Source organism: Lepidochelys kempii, chromosome 24 (assembly GCF_965140265.1).
Source record: "Lepidochelys kempii isolate rLepKem1 chromosome 24, rLepKem1.hap2, whole genome shotgun sequence".
In the NCBI taxonomy this organism is placed as follows: Eukaryota; Metazoa; Chordata; order Testudines; family Cheloniidae; genus Lepidochelys; species Lepidochelys kempii.
Genome location: NC_133279.1, coordinates 8,325,477 through 8,341,950, shown reverse-complemented (window position 1 = coordinate 8,341,950; position 16,474 = coordinate 8,325,477). Strand labels below are relative to the sequence as shown.

At 51.3% G+C, this 16,474-nt stretch overlaps 1 protein-coding gene and 1 long non-coding RNA gene across 9 annotated transcripts in view; one reads left to right on the top strand and one right to left on the bottom strand.

Annotated features, from left to right (window-relative positions):
- Window positions 1-16,474, top strand: part of CGN (cingulin) — a 66,379-nt gene that overhangs the window by 41,008 nt on the left and 8,897 nt on the right. For 7 of the 8 annotated variants that reach the window (XM_073322423.1, XM_073322426.1, XM_073322424.1 and 4 more), the window contains 4 exons: window positions 3,302-3,391; window positions 8,216-8,299; window positions 13,672-13,790; window positions 15,998-16,106. In XM_073322423.1, the coding sequence (XP_073178524.1) occupies window positions 3,302-3,391; window positions 8,216-8,299; window positions 13,672-13,790; window positions 15,998-16,106 (402 nt within the window). Of the gene's footprint in view, window positions 1-3,265; window positions 3,392-8,215; window positions 8,300-13,671; window positions 13,791-15,997; window positions 16,107-16,474 lie in introns of those variants that run through there. The other variant, XM_073322427.1, reaches the window with a different exon arrangement.
- Window positions 11,881-16,474, bottom strand: part of LOC140902405 (uncharacterized) — a 50,959-nt gene continuing 46,365 nt past the window's right edge. The window contains exon 2 of the long non-coding RNA XR_012156061.1: window positions 11,881-13,773. This is a non-coding gene — a long non-coding RNA (uncharacterized lncRNA). The remainder of the gene's footprint in view (window positions 13,774-16,474) is intronic.

Here is a 16,474-nt window from a genome sequence, read left to right as displayed (position 1 = left end):
GTGTTCCAGTCCCCTAATCATTTTTGTTGCCCTTCGCCGGACTCTCTCCAATTTATCCACATCCTTCTTGTAGTGTGGGGCCCAAAACTGGACACAGTACTCCAGATGAGGCCTCACCAATGCCGAATAGAGGGGAACGATCACGTCCCTCGATCTGCTGGCAATGCCCCTACTTATACACTCCAAAATGCCATTGGCCTTCTTGGCAACAAGGGCACACTGTTGACTCATATCCAGCTTCTCGTCCACTGTCACCCCTAGGTCCTTCTCTGCAGAACTGCTGCCGAGCCATTCGGTCCCTAGTCTGTAGCGGTGCATTGGATTCTTCCGTCCTAAGTGCAGGACTCTGCACTTGTCCTTGTTGAACCTCATCAGATTTCTTTTGGCCCAATCCTCTAATTTGTCTAGGTCCCTCTGTATCCTATCCCTACCCTCCAGTGTGTCTACCTCTCCTCCCAGTTCAGTGTCATCTGCAAACTTGCTGAGAGTGCAGTCCACGCCATCCTCCGGATCGTTAATGAAGATATTGAACAAAACCGGCTCCAGGACTGACCCTTGGGGCACTCCACTTGATACCGGCTGCCAACTAGACATGGAGCCGTTGATCACTACCCGTTGAGCCCAACAATCTAGCCAGCTTTCTATCCACCTTATAGTCCATTCATCCAGCCCATACTTCTTTAACTTGTTTGGTGACATAACCCTGCCCCCCTCCCCATAGTGGTCATGAAGCCATCAGAGTTAGTAGAGCCCAAATGTTCACCTGTTTTTAAGAAGGACTCTTTCAGCTCCACGTCTTAGGCTGTGGGGCTCTGAATAAGTACTCAAGAACAATAATCAAACTTTCTTGCAACAGCACCGGGCTTCGTGCTGTTAAAGGCAATTGCTAACAAACAATATCTGCTGTAACTGAGATTTTAAAACCAGATGGTTGTAGCCATTAGACTAAAAGCCACCAAGTAAGTTTTTAAGAGTAGCCAGCTGGTGCATCTGTGTAATGGTGAGACAAATCAGCAGGGAGCTGGACTCTGGGAGCGGGGTGGCTAGAAATGACAAGGAGGACTCTGTTTTGAGGGAGAGCTGAGAGTTTACCCCAGTGTTTTGCCCACATCTAACAGCAAGTAAGGAAGCATGCACTCAATCCAGGAGAGCATCTGCTGCTGTCTGTGGCACAAAACCTGCTAGCTACAAAGCCTGCCTTTAACAGCAGAGGGCAGAGTTGTCTTCAGAGTCTCTCATTCACTTGGAAAGTGGACCTTTTGTTTAACACTTTCTTGAATTGCCAAAAGAAAAGGAGTACTTGTGGCACCTTAGAGACTAACCAATTTATTTGAGCATAAGCTTTCGTGAGCTACAGCTCACTTCATGCTCAGATAAATTGGTTAGTCTCTAAGGTGCCACAAGTACTCCTTTTCTTTTTGCGAATACAGACTAACTCGGCTGTTACTCTGAAACCTTTAATTGCCAAGTAACTGATTTTGTTTCAGCTCTTTCAAGCCTTGCAGCATAATTGTTCATGGCAGAGACTTGTTCTGTTTCTGGGGTTCTTTATTTATGGATTTATAAAGCAGCTATTTTGATCTGAATGCCAACAGCAGACTTGAGATTCTTTGTGCAGGTCTGTAGTGATCCGCAACAAATCTTATGGTAAAACTTTTAAATACTTTCGGATCAAATCCAAGTCCTCGTTCACCAGTATGTTTAGATGAAGCTCCCAGGCAGATCCAACCCAAACCAATCTTTTAGAAAAATCAAATGGCTTGGCAGTGTGGAACAGAGCAGAGACAGCAGAACCCAAGCAGCCTCGAACATGGTGTCTGGAGATCATGACTTTCCAAGCCACGTTTGAGTTCAGGAAAGGCTTCAGATGCACTTGAACCTTCTGCGTAGTCCGTGCAAACTGTATGGTTTTGAAGCCAGCGTATCGGCAGTGAAACTTAATGAGGGATCAGACTCTTATTTCCAAGCATGGTTCAAATCCCATGGCAGACAGGTCCTAAAGTTGCTTAACTGGCTCTCTGCTGCAATCTGCATTGAAATCTCCAGTGCACCGGAGAAGGGATTTCATGAGGGGTCTCTCTCTCTCTCTCCCTCCCTCCTGCCCTCCAGGTTGGCTGACAAATGCCCCCCTTCAGACAGAGTCAATTGCAAGTGCTGGGGGCCAAGGTATCTCCTGTCTGGCCTCAGAGAATAAATGGCTTTCCAAATCTGAAGCCCTTCTGCCCCTTTCTCTTCCCCAACCTGGCCCCTAGGAGTCCTTAGAAAGTTGTGGCTCTGTGAAGCAGGAATTAATGGGTTGGGGTCAGTGCCTCGTCAAAATTAAAATAGCCACTGATCTTTGGTTGCCTGGCTTGAGGCACCCTTGCTCAGCACCTCTGAAAAAAGTGAGGTCCACCTGCCACTGACTCCAGTTCTGGGCGCTCAGCGTTTTGGCAATTCAACCAACGGTGCCTCCTGTTGGGCACCTGAAATCAGTAGCCCTTCCTGGAAAGGGTGCTCGGAATCTCCTTCCTGCAGGTTGTTCTGTAGGGGCCGCCCCTGAGGCTCTCAGAGCCCCGTGGCAGGCAGTGAGGCTCTGCACAGGCCCGGGGACCAACTTATGTGGCTCACGTTTCAGGAATAGGGTCTTGGGGGTCCTACCGAGCTCTCCCACTGAATCCCCATCACGTTCCTATCCTTACTCCAGCACTCTCGGGGTTAACTGCCTAGCTTCACCATTTCTGAGCACACTGATGTCTTAGTGCGCCCATAACTCCTGCGAGTGCCGCAACGCTCTGTGTGAATGGCCCTCTGTCTGGTCCAAGGTTGGGGTGGGGAGTGGTAGTGTCCCATAAACACCCCCTCCCCTCAGTGATAAGCTGCCAAAATCTTAACAACCGGTTTCCTCCTCACTCCCCCCCTGCCCCAGCTCACCTCCGCTCTGCCTCTGTCTCCCTGGGCCTAGCGCAAAACCACTACTTGCTTCTCAGTCCTCCCAGGCTTCCCGCGTGAACAGCTGATTTGCGGGAAGCAGGGCAGGGGTGTAATTCAGGGGTGGAGGCGGAGCGGAGGGGAGCTGGGAGGGGAGCTGCACCCACCAAATTTTCCCCGTGGGTGCTCCAGCCCCGGAGCCCCCACGGAGTTGGCACCTAAGGCACCACTTTTGGCCAGTTGTTAAACTTAGAAGCCCTTTTAGAACCGGTTCTAAAAGGGCTTCTAAGTTTAACAACCAGTTCCAGCGAACTGGCTCCAGCTCACCACTACCCCCCGCCCCCATCCTTCCCAGAATCTGAAGCTAGAATAACCCGGGCTCTGCTCACAGGAGAAATCCAAGCACCTCGAGGTGGAACTGGACGAGGAGAGGAACACGGTGGAGCTGTTGACTGACCGGATTAACCGCACCAGAGACCAGGTAGGGGAATGTGCTCCAAAGGGAAGGGTTTGAAAACCACACCATAGCCCAGCTTCATCCAATAGGTTAATGGAGACCTGGCGTGGTGTGGGGAGGAAGGGGAGGGTGGGCACAGTTTCCCTGCAATGGGGGAGAGACTGAGGCCCCTGATATGGGGGGAAGAGGGGGCCAAAAAGGGAGTTTGGGGGAGAGGGAGGGATGCAAGGAGCCCCTGGGGTGTGCAATAAGGTTGGCTGACAGACTAGCAGGGCCCACACTTCTTGGCTTCTAAGTGCCCTGCGTTGTAAGCTCTCTGAAGCAGGGGCCATCGCTTCGTTCTGTGTCCGGTACAGCTCCGAGCACAGTGGAGTGCTGAGCCATGCCTGGGGCTCCTCGCTGCTGCTACTGCAATATGAACAATGACCAAATAACCCCTCCCTTTGCAGATGGGGAAACTGAGGCACAGAGGTGGGGACTTGCCCAGGAGCCCTGGTGCTCCAGCAACTATACAGTGCCCTATGACGCTGATCCTCATTTATAATTGTTCAGCGTTCCTTTCCAAGCTAGCCTGTAACACAGCACGGAGCCCGCCGGGCGCAGAGTGCAGCCCTTAGCCTTGCTGATGCTACCGTAACTGCTTACTGGAAGCTCTCTGCTGTGGACAGACCTGCCAGAGGAACCGGGGCTTAGCTGTCTGGCTCTTGGTTCTCTCCTCCAATCTGTTCCCCAGCATCATGTCGGCGTGTGACTGAGGTAGACACTCTGTAGCGTCAGTTGCTTCCACGAAGGGCACTAAAGCAGAACTTCCCTCACTGCAACGGACACATACAAGTGCGCTATCCATGCCCAATAGGTGCTGTTATTTTAGTCCCGTTCAGACACCGTGATGCAGTGGCTAGGACACCCAGGCATCAGGAGTCCTGGATCCTTTTTCCTAGCTCTGTGACTGAATCCACTGTGCAATCATGAACGAATCCCTTCCCCTGCCTTTTTCCTCAGCTTCTCCATCTGCAGAACTGGTGAGGGGGGGGGGGTGGTGGGAGAATCTGGGTAGATTCATGTCTAAACTAAGTTTCATCCTCTCAAGCAACCTCTGACTAGGAGCTACTGCCTCTTGATTGTTCCTAGAAATATTTGCTCAGTGCGAGCTTTTTTTTATTTTTCTGCTTTCCCTGCCTCCTCCTATCCTTGCCAAATAGGCAAATACAGCAACGACTTAAGGCAAATATTCCCCATTCTTGCAGGGCTTCCCTGCTTCACAAACATGCTACTAGTTCTGACTGTTGGCTGTTGATGGAGCTCCTCTGAGCTCCTGCAGACATGGTCTCTATTGCTTTCCATCTAGCAATCTTAGCATCTCCTAAGAGTGCTCTGAAAACACGTTTGTAGCTTGAATCCCTGTAGTAACAAAACCCTCTAACATGTGCACAAAACATAAGAGATGGAGTCTCTTAAAAATAAAGAGCTCATGAGAAGCTCCAGCTGCCACCAGATGCTGCTCTTCTGCATTTTGCAAACTGCTCTGCCACTGGCATAAGTCCCCTTCCCATTATCCTGCTTGAATTATGGGTTCCTGCTGTAACTCGTTTCTGTGGTGGCCTTCGAATGCTCCCATCTCTACCTATGTTGCTGGTTTCTGAATCCAAATTGCAGAACCCTATGGACGCTGCAAGGGCATTTTGAATTGCAAGGTGATTATTTTAATGGCACAGAGAGAACAGGCTACATACAGGTGGAATGGTTTTCTTGGCTCTTAAATTTTCTGAACAGAATTCTCCTTTTGATCTATGGCTTATTAACTCTTATTAGAGCCAGACCTGGAAGCGCTGTGCAGGGAACATATTTTTGAATTGCAGTCTCTATTTTGTCTGTTCTCTAATTTCTGACGCATACAATCTGAAAGCCAGCTGTCAGCCCCAAGCCAGCTATTCTGTCGTGCTAAGCCATTAGTGGTCTATGGAGAAGTTGCAAAAAGTTTGGGGACTGCCTGCCTGTTAGACTCAGTGCTTCTTAGAGCAAGGTACAACCCTGGTGTACTCTCCAAGTAGCCAGTTATTCAGACTCTACATACCTGTTACTAAATGGTCCTAAATTCTCCATCGCATGCAGCTTAAGTTAAGACTGGATATCCCTTTCTCAGAGGTCTGCTCTAGCTTGGTACATTGGGTGAAGTTCTCTGGCCGGCGTTCATGTGCGACATCAGACTAGATCAGGGGTTCTCAAACTGGGGGTTGGGACCTCTCAGGGGATCACGAGGTTATTACATGACGGGTTGCGAGCTGTCAGCCTCCACCCCAAACACCGCTTTGCCTCCTGCATTTATAATGGTGTCAAATATATTTAAAAGTGTTTTTAATTTGTAAGGGGGGTCACACTCAGAGGCTGGCTATGTGAAAGGGGTCACCAGTTCAAAATCTTGAGAACCACTGGACTAGATCATAATGGTCCCTACTGGCCTTAACATTTACTAATCTGGGTGCTGTCAAAGTCTGAGCTCTGCATTTTCAGACTGGGAAAGTGAGGCACAGAAATGGGTTGCAATACCTGGATTGTAAGATCTTCGGGGCAGGGACTCTTTTCTTCTGTGTTCTGTGCAGCACCTTGTGCCATGTGAGGGCATGGCTAATATCCATCAGTAGGTGCAGGGGAGATGCACTGCTAATGCCCTGCAGACCACTGATGTCTTAAGAAAATTTATCCATGTGCAACAGCAGTAAGAGCCTAACTTCTCCTGCCAGGTCTTTCGGGTGTGTCTACATTAGAGTTGCCAACCCTCCAGGATTGGCCGGGAGTCTCCCAGAATATGCCTCAATCTCCTGGTGACTATTAAAGGCAATCTGGGAGATTTTAATAGGCCAAAGTCCGGTCAGCAGCACAGCAGGGCTAAGGCAGGATCCCTACCTGCCCTGGTGCTGCGCGGCTCCCGGAAACAGCCAATGGGTGGCTCCACGTGCTGCCCCTGCCCTGAGCGCCACCCATTGGTGCTGCGGAGCGGTGCCTGCAGGCAGGGGCAGTGTGCAGAGCTGCCTGGCCACCCCACAGCCTAGAAGCCAAATGTGCCAATCGCTTCCAAGAGCCACCCAAGGTAAATGCCGCCCAGCTGGAGCCTGCACCCTGAACCCTCTCTTGCACCCCAACTCCCGCCCGGAGCCCCCTCCCACACTCCAAACCCCTTGGCCCCAGCCCGGTGAAAGTGAGTGAGGGTGGGGGAGAGCGAGCAACTGAGGGAGGGGGGATGAAGCGAGTGGGGGTGTGGGGCCTCAGAGAAGGCGTGGTGCAGGGCGTGGCCTTGAGGAAAGGGCGGGGCAAGGGTATTTTGGGTTTGTGTGATTAGCTAGTTGGCAACCTTAGTCTACACTGCAGCTGGGACAGACTCGTGCTAACGGGGCATGGCCACTGCACTCAGAATAGCAGTGTGGACGTTGTGGCAGAGGTTCGGGCCAGTCCTCCAAGCTCAGACCCAGGGGCTAGAGAGTCCGCAGTGTTCACACAGCTGTTCGTAGAGCGCCAACAGGAGTCCGAACCTCCCAGCTGCAGTGTAGAACATCCCCGCATGGTCTCCGCTCACGTCAGCGAAAACGCCCGTTGGTTCGGCTATCCACACTGATCCTCCTCCGCCCTGCCTGGCAAAGGGAAGGGCATTGTTGGAAGGGGGCTGGCAGCAAGTCTCGCGCCTGACCTTGGCGAACGTTAAGAAAATAGAAAAGATCTGGCTGCTGAGTAAACAATGATCTAATCTCGCTAGGGATGAAACGTGCTGCAGCCTCTGCACAGTGTCTCGTACGCAATTAACCAGCATCAGGGACTCTGCCAAGCCATGATCTCAAGCTGGGCTGCACCCTGCTCTACATGCATCTCTTCCAGGTCCCTGGGTATTCATGGTTTCTCTAACTCACTGAACCCAGCTGTCGCAGCAGCATGCACGGCCGTGTGCTCACACCAGCCACGGGGAATGGATGGCAGCTGAGAATGGTTTCCCTTTTTAATGATGCTTTGTTCTGTCCCTGCCGCCGGTTGCCAATGCGGGCCTGCAACCCACCAAAGATTTATCCCCCTGAGGACCGCAAGTTTCAGTTGAAGACCTAGCACGGAGCAGTGGCTTAAGCAGGGTGGGCCTATGGGTGAGGGTTTGACGTCTTCCATGTCATGGCCTCTAGTGGCTGATCTAGATAGCCCAGCCTTCTAGTATCGGTTTGTAAAACAGGGATACGCCTTCTGTCCTGCTTACTCAGACCGAACTCTGAGGGGGGGACTTCGTACAGCGCCTGGCACAAAGGGGCCCTGGCACTGGCGGAGGCCCCCTGGCTGTTCTACAGAGAACTAGAATCTTCGTACAGTCGCTTTCAGCTCCCACGGAACCCACATTAATGTAATGGAACCACAGTGCCCGCTACTTGTCATGTTTTATGGGCCAGCCACTCCAGACTGCCACTGGTTTGACTCCATTGATCATGAGGGACGTGGGCTGAACTGAGAATTCGGCCCTGGCGCCTTTGATTTCCCCAAAAATGCCAATTGTGCCTAGCTTCTGTTGGCTTTGGGAACGTACAGCCCCCCTTGAAATGCAGTGCTGCCTCTAATCCTTACAGCCCTCCACAGGAAAGGCAGGCTACAAGTGGGGAAACTGAGGCACACCGTGGGGAAGGGACTCGGGACGTGTGTAATAGCCAAGATTAGAACTCGGAAGTTCCTGAACTGTCCCGCCAGTCCTCTGACTGGCTGTATCCATGAATGACCTCAGGAATCTTAGCCGTCTGCCAGGGAGAGAACTGCCACTGGCTGAGAGAAGACGCACCATTCTGACCAGAAATAACCCCTAAACAAAACCTACCTTCCTTCCTCCAGATTGACCAGCTGCGTGCAGAGCTGCTGCAGGAGCGCTCCAGCCGGCAGGACCTGGAGTGCGACAAGATCTCCCTGGAGAGGCAGGTAAGGCTGTGATCGGATGTGGGATTTGGACACCTCTTTCAATGCTGGCAGCCGGTGCTGCTTGGGATGTGCTGCTGCACGGCTCTGCCTCTCCTGGAGCTAGCCCTGCTGTCTGCTTGGGTAGCTAATGGCTGCTCTTGTGGTTTCTTGCAAATGCCGAGACGTCAAGGGGTTGCAAGTCTGCCCCCTCCCGCAAGTGACAACACTAGAAAATGTATTTAGACCAGCTTGCTCTTGTGACTTGGTTGATCATCTTGCTCTGATCCTGGAAAAGCTTCCTCACCCAGAGATCTATCTGGCGGTGGAAGGGTCCCCAAAGGAGAGGGGTGGAAGCCTCCTTTGCTTGGGAGTTTTAAAACTAGGCTGGAGAGAATGCTGCCCCAGGTGGGGAGTGGGGTCACCTGGAGCAATAGGTCTGCCCCATTGCTACTGCCCACAATGTGATGGTCTTAGCTCATCACCGGCATACTTTTTCTATGCAAGACCGACTCTACTGGTCCCGCTTGTTTTTCTTTATCAACAAAAGTCCCCCAACCCCTTCTACGCTATTTCACAGTCTCCCATGCCACCCCCACCCCCATCCCATAAAGCTGTCACCTCTCGTTAGCACCCTCAAAACCTGCGTCTGCAGTGACACCTCCTGTCTGGTGCTGTCAGGCCAGGACACCTGCTGAACTCTGCTTGTTCTGTTGTTTGATCCTCATGTTGCGTCCATTTCATCCACCTGGGGGAAGCAGCGACTCTGAAAAAGATCTGGGAGTCGTGGTGGGTGACCAGCTGAGTGTGAACTCCTGGTGTGATGCTGTCGCCAAAGGGCTAATGCAGTCCTGGGAGGCATAAATGGGGGAATCTCAGGTGGGAGTCGGGAGGTTATTTTACCTCTGTACGGGGCACTGATGCGACTCCTGCTGGAATCCTGTGTCCAGTTCTGGCACCCACAGTTCAAGGAGAATGCTGATAAATTGCAGAGGGGTCAGAGAAGAGCCACATGAACGATTAAAGGATTAGAAAACCTGCCTGAGAGTGATAGACTCAAAGAGCACAAACTAGGTAACTTAACAAAGAGGTTAAGGGGTGGCTAGATTAAAACACCCACATGGGGAACAAATATTTAATAATGGGCTCTTCAGTCTAGCAGAGAAAGGTCTAAGACGATCTAATGGCTGGACGTTGAAGCTAGACAAGTTCAGACTGGAAATAAGGTGTAAATTTTTAACAGGTGGGTAACTAACCACTGGAACAATTTACCAAGGGTCATGGTGGATTCTCCATCACTGACAACTTTTTGAATCAAGACTGGATGTTTTTCTAAAAGCTCTGCTCTGGGAATTATTTGGGGGCAGTTCTCTGGGTCATACAGGAGGTCAGACTAAGTGATCACCCTGGTCCCTTCTGGCCTTGCAATCTGTGACCTGTTGTGTCATTCTCGATATCTCAGTCTCAAGCTCTCTGCGGAAGGGATGGTCTGTCTGTATTGCTCGTCTGCCCAGCGTCTAACACAAAAAGGAACCCCAGTCAAGGATCAGGGGCCATGTTACCATAATAGAAACAATAAATATACGCTGTGGTCCCAGCCTGTCTATGCAAAGAAGAGTCTGTATCCCGGTCCTCTCTTCCCCCTCTCTCATCTGCATCCCAAAGTATGACTGTATGATTGGGGGCAGGAGGGGTAGCTCAGTGGTTTGAGCATTGGCCTGCTAAACCCAGGGTTGTGAGTTCAATCCTTGAGGGGGCCATTTAGGGATCTAGGGCAAAAATTGGGGATTGGTCCTGCTTTGAGCAGGGGGTTGGACTAGATGACCTCCTGAGGTCCCTTCCAACCCTGATAGTCTATGATTCTATGATCTCTATGCCAGATGCGACACAGTCCCTGCTCCAGTGGGCCCTGTTTGGTGTCTCTGGGAGCTACTGGAATATGAGCAGAAAAATGCTGCGAATGGCTGAAGTGTTTAACCTCCTTTCCAAGCAGGGACAGAGTCGGAGATCCTCAGGATTTCTTCTGGCAGCATCGTTGCGCCTCCTGCCAGCGGCTCTGCGATCCCTCCTGTGGCATTCCAAAGGCGGCTAGGATAATAAGGGGTGTCTCCTCTTCTAATCTTCACTCTTAATTTTCAGTTTATTGCACACACCCAGCTCGGGGGGGGGCCCAGGCGTGTTGCACCTTGGAGCTCTTAATGGACATGATTTTCTAATCCCCTGGAACTCCCATAAACCTCTCCCCGCCTGCAGGGGAGTGAGGCTAGCTGTGTGCCCTGGGAGGCTGAGAACCTTGGGCTTGGCCTAATTCTTAAAGGGGAAGCTGTAGCTCATGAAAGTTTATGCTCAAATAAATTTGTTAGTCTCTAAGGTGCCACAAGTCCTCCTTTTCTTTTTGTGGATACAGACTAACACGGCTGCTACTCTGAAACTTAAAGGGGAAGAGGAATTTATAGGTGAAATGCAGGGACTGTCGGCGAAAGGAGGGTGGGGAGTCCTAGATAGCAAAGCAGATCTCTGAGACAGCCAAAGCACTAAACTATCTGTGTGCCCAGCTAGGAGACTCGCTCCCAGCTGCAGCGTAATACAGTGCCCCAAACGGCCTTCAGTGGAAGCAAACTCTGCAGCAATCCATGGAGGTGTTGTACGAGCCTGTGCCACAAGGGACTGCCGGAGAGCAGCTGTGTAACTCTCTGCCCTGCCTTAACTCTGAGAATAACTGTCTGCTGTGTTTTGTCCAGCACTGTGACCCTCCCAAGGCCCCTGCCTCCCCCACAGCTGTGAGCCAGGGCATCTCGTTAGTGCTGCCTAGAACCCTGCAACAGAGCTCAAGCGTTAAGCTGTTGGGGTTTGTTCTTAACCTGGTTGCAAGGGTGCAGCGAGCTCTTGTTGCAGGTTGTCGTGCAGTCAATATTCTCAGGTCTCCTGGCTCCTTTGTAGATATGGAGATGGGGCCTCTATGGGCAGGCTGATGCCCTTTGCCTTTCCAGGAGAAGGGAGGCCCTGAGCTATTGGGGTCCAAGAGGCAGCTCTCTCCTGCCATCCCGGAATGCTGACCTCGCTGCCAGGAGCCGTTCCTGAAGGCAGGGAGAGGGAGGGCTTGGGGTGGGAGGCTTGTCACCTGCCATCCACAAGAAACTCTTGGGGTTTGAGTTCAGAGACTGGGACCTGGCTAGGCACAGAGCTGGAGTGGAGGCTGAGGTGCCGGTGGCTTTGTCTCTCTTCTGGATACTGAGGCTACCGGAGCTAAAGCTGCACCCAGGGCAGCTCTAACATGCACCTTGGCTGCAACAGGGCCCCATGTAGCAACATCGTCTAGCCGGAGGGCAGAGTTCTTTGCCCTCGCTCCTTCCTTCCTTAGACACGCTAGGGGGGATGTGGCACAGAGCATCTCCACCAGTCTTATGCCGGGGCAATCGGCAGTGGGGCTGGGCAGAAACACAGACCTGAGGTCTGCCGTCAGACGTCACTGGTGTGGTGCTCTGCTCTGTTCAATGTTGATAACAGTCGGCTGCGTGCGTGTGTTCCCTCTGTGTGCTGCCCTGGCTCTGCAGATTGCTGACACAGCAGACCCCAAGAGAATCCCCAATGACCACGGACTCCAATAAGGTACCAAGACACCCGGCCAGGTTTATTGTCAAATGAAGCACAGGAATGGTTCCCCACATACACTACAGGACATAGTACGAATATGAGCCCCCGACAATGAACCAGCTAGTCCGTGGTGGGACACTCCACTGCCCCCTAGGCCGGACAAAGACAGCCCCTCAGGGGTGCATTCTGATACACGGGTACAAACAAGTTACACATCACTCCTGACGCATTGAGGTGCAACCCTTCTACGTAGCAAGGTACAACCCCTCTATGCAGTAAGGTGCCGCCTCTCACCTTGTTCATGTTGGTTCGAACAAAACAACTCTATCCATCATAGTATTCTTTTGCCCTTGTCTTTAGGATGAGTCAACCTGTTCCTTGTTATCTGTGTGGAATGTGCAAGTATCGGAGTGTTCTGGTACCGTCCTAGCATATGTTTATCTCTCTAGCATCCAGTGCCTTGTAGGTTTGTGTATTTTTGCAACATCAGCCCTTTCCTTGCCAGCTTCTGTGAGCCGGGCCTGCCTCCGGCTCACAGCTTAACTTTGCTTTATATTAGCAAAGTCTTGACCATTACTTTAGTTCAGGCCTTAGGCCTCAGGCCTCATACCGGGCCTCTGATGTAAGGGTTTATGTTTCAGGGCTTCATCTTACTACAAGGCCCACATCTTCAGGGTCTATCTGCAGACCCAAACTGACTCATGGTTCAAATCCATTTGGAGCCCCAGAACTCATTGACCCGTGCTTTAGAGGAACCGGGCGACTTAAGACGAAATCGCGCCGATGCCTCCTGGACAGCTTTCCCTGCCGCGATGCACCTTAATTCGTAGATAGGCTCTTAATTCCAAAGTTCTTTAAAAAACGTGGTGGTAAACTACAGCCTGGACTGCTGTGAACATGCAGCAGCTACCTGCCCGAACTTGTGTTGCCAAATGCTCTGCTACACAAGCGTGTGCTGGCTCAAAAAAGCAAATCCTTCAAGCTGTTCTTGTTCTCTGCATGTAATTAACAGGGACAACACAACACTCGGCTTGAGCTGCTGACTTCAGGTAGTGCAAAAAGTCACAAAGTTCCCTGCAGTGCATCAAGCTCATTCTTCAAAAGTTTTCAGCCTTATTTCTCCCTCCTGGACGTTGCCAGTTACCGAGGCGTGTTTAATATTGGCGTTGTCTCTGCTGTCACTTCGTGTGGAGCAGGCTAGAGGAGCTCTGATGGCTCTTAGGGAAGGAGGTGAAGCTGGCAAATTTAGCTCTTTGGGCTGAGGAAGCTATTAAATACACTGGTCATTAATATCTGAGTTCTGCACTGGATTGTGTCCCCGCCAGGAGAGCTTTGGCTTGCTGCTAAACCTGTATCCGTACAGGACTGTGGGCAGGTAAACTCCATTCTGTGGGGGAGGTGTGCGGTTTTTCCTGCTGATTGTGATGGAGCATTGGGAGGAACAGCCTAAATGGAGATGTAAGCTATTCCCTGGCCTGTGATCCCCAGCCAGCATGTTCTGACAGCATTGGCTTTGCAGAGCGGGAGAACTGTCTTCACCTGTTTTGAGCGCTTGAATTCCACACACAGCTTTAAACTACGCTCAGTTGGGAACATTTTTAATGCAGGAAAAATGATTGCCATTATATAACCCTACGCATTAAGCTTCCTATTTGTGAAAGGGATTTCGCAGAGCGTGACTCACTGCCGAGGTTTACATAACGCTCCGTTCTTTCTCTGTTTGTTTATAAGGCCAACTTTCTCACTCTGCTGCTGGCTGTTGGTTTCTTGGGTGACTAATCAGGTGTAATTTCTCCCATCAGAACAAAGACCTGAAAAGCCGACTGGCCAGCTTGGAAGGCTTGCAGAAACCGAGCGCCAGTTTGTCTCAGCTGGAGTCGCGGATCCAGGAACTGCAGGATAAGCTGCAGGCAGAAGAGAGGTAAAAGATGTGGAAACAGTAATTGGACCTGGCCCCGTCTGGCAGAAGAGCACAAAGCACTCAATGCTAAGCCCTTGTCTAAACACAGGTTATATCGCTCTAACAGTATAGAGAGCTACAACCCTTCCCTTCACACCCCCCAGAGCGGATGCAGTTCGACCAGGATAGCTGTTCCTCTGTGGAAAGGAGAATAAGCTATACTGGTATAACTGTGTCCGCACTAGGGGTTGCACCAGTATAACCGTATCAGTAAAAATTCATCCCTGAACTGACAGCCAGCCTTAGTTTACACTGGAAAGTTTTACCAGTATAAGTGTCTCGGCCCCTCTGCACAGAGAGGGAGGGAATCGCCACCCCCAGTTTATAGATAGGGAAACTGAGGCATGCAACAGGCATGTGACTCCTCCGATGTCTGTAGCAGAGCTGGTATTGGTGTATAGGAATGCTTACCCACCCCCACCCCGACATGCACTACCCAGAAAGCTCAAGGGTCTTTGCACAGAACTGCAGTTTCAGGGGAGTGCATGGGTTCTCGCCCCATCTGTGCCCTGATCTTGCTTTGCAGCCTCAGGAAGGGGTTTCATTCGGTAATACTGGTGTTGCTCTGTCGGACTTCACGCCCAGAATCCTCTCCATCCTGAGCCCCACTTCTCTCACTCGCGCCCCTTTTCAAAACAGACCTCGGCCTGATCTGCCTCCCAGGCACCTCCCCAGGCTTAATTTCGTAGTAACCACTTTCAGGAGAGCTCAGAGGTTGCGTAAGTGTCATAGATTCATAGATGTTTAGGTCAGAAGGGACCATTATGATCATCTAGCGTCAACAACATTCCCATGCAAAGTGGCGCGAGAATGTGCGGTTAACCCTTTAACTGGCACGTGCGAGTTCAGCAGCAGTCTGGTACCAAGCGTGGCAGCCTGGAACTGACTCCCGATCAATGCGGGTGTGGAGGAGGCTGTCTGCCATATCGAATCAGAAGCCTTTCTCCTAGCTGGCAGGAGAGGGCCAGTACCTCACTTACCTGTGCTTCTGGCTGGGTTTGAACTACCCTAGTGGCACGAGGCAGAATAACCAGCTGTGCGGACAGCCCCTGCTACAGGGCTCTCCACAGCAAGAGCAGCCGTTGCCAGGTTTAAAAAAATGGTGAAAAGAAAACCATCTATGCGGTGGGTCACACTCAGTTAATACCAATTTTTAAACTGATTTTAGCTAAACCGCTTCAACCCCCATGTGGATGCCCTGGTTTCAGTTTGAGCGTTCCCCAATGTGAACGTTTTTTATTTAAAATGTAAATACATTGAAATCCGAGTGTTTTAACAGAATTTGGTTTAAAATAACCGCTGAAATGCATGTCTCTCACGTAGACAAGTCTCTAAAGACTGCCTGGTGGGGAGGGGGAGAGGGGGTGTGTCCCTATCTCAGACTAGAGTTTTAAAAACAGGCATTCCTAATTGGTGTAACTCACATGGCTGAATTGGCTCATTGTTTGCTGCCTAGTGTTATGCAGTGGAAAAATACATCATCCAGAAGGTGTGGCACTGATCGTTGCTGTATAAAAGGGGACTGAGACACTCAGCCATCCACAGGCAACTCTTCTCCAGCTCAGGTTGGCATTGTCAGAGCCACCCCTCTTGGACGCTGACCTGTGTGCACAATAGGCTTGACGTAGTGCTTGGCATTGCGTAATAACCTTGTTGGTGGCATCTGGGGGAAGCGTGCCCAGCACTATCTGCCTTGGAGCTGTCCCTGTTGTAGATAAACAGGGTGTCTGCTTCCAGGCGTGTCACCCTGGCACCCTGAACCAGAACTAAATCCTCGTGCACCCTTGTAATTTTTCTTGAGCCAAATCTAATTTTTGAAGGTAGCTCATCCCAGGTCATTGTGGGCGCAAGTCATGCTGCCCTCAAAGGGCAGAGGGAAGGGGTGGCCTAGTGGTTAGGGTGCTGCACTGGGACTCAGAGGTTCTGGGTTCAAATCTCAGCTCTGTCTCTGACTGCTTGTGTGAGCTGCAGCTAGGCGCTTTATCTCTCTGGGTCTCAGTTTCCCTGTTCAGACTGTGAGCTCTCTGGGGTACGGGCTGTCTGTGCAGCACCCAGCACCAGAGTGGGCTCCAGTCTCAATAGGGGCTTCTGGGGGCCACCATAAGGTAAACTGATCCTGTGTGTGTCTGAGCGGAGCAGCGGCTGAGCTGTGCCCAATGTGCTTTCAGGGAAAAGAATGTCCTGGTGTCCTCAAACCGCAAACTGGAAAGGAAAGTGAAGGAGCTGACAATCCAGATCGACGACGAAAGGCAGCATGTGAATGACCAGAAGGACCAGGTGTGTAGATGACATTATATTGTCTTCCCCCCACCCCCAACCACCCCACACACTCTGACTCTTGGAGCTGCCCTGGGGCATCACTCTCATCCCTCCATTCTTGTCTTCCAATTTTTATTTGTTTAAATGGCTTCCACAGCCTCTGGCACCTGCTTGGCAGACAAATGGGGAAATCTCAGCCAAGTTGGCTCTGTGCAGCCGGAGAGGTGTAGGGGGGTGGGTGGGTGGGTGTGTGAGACCCTTTACACTGCTGATCCCAGCTCAGCTGCTGAATAGCACAGACTCTAGAACATCAGCTCTGTGTGTGTGTGTGTGTGTGTACACACATGTGTGTTTGTTTGTACATGCGCTTTCAGACAGTGATTTGG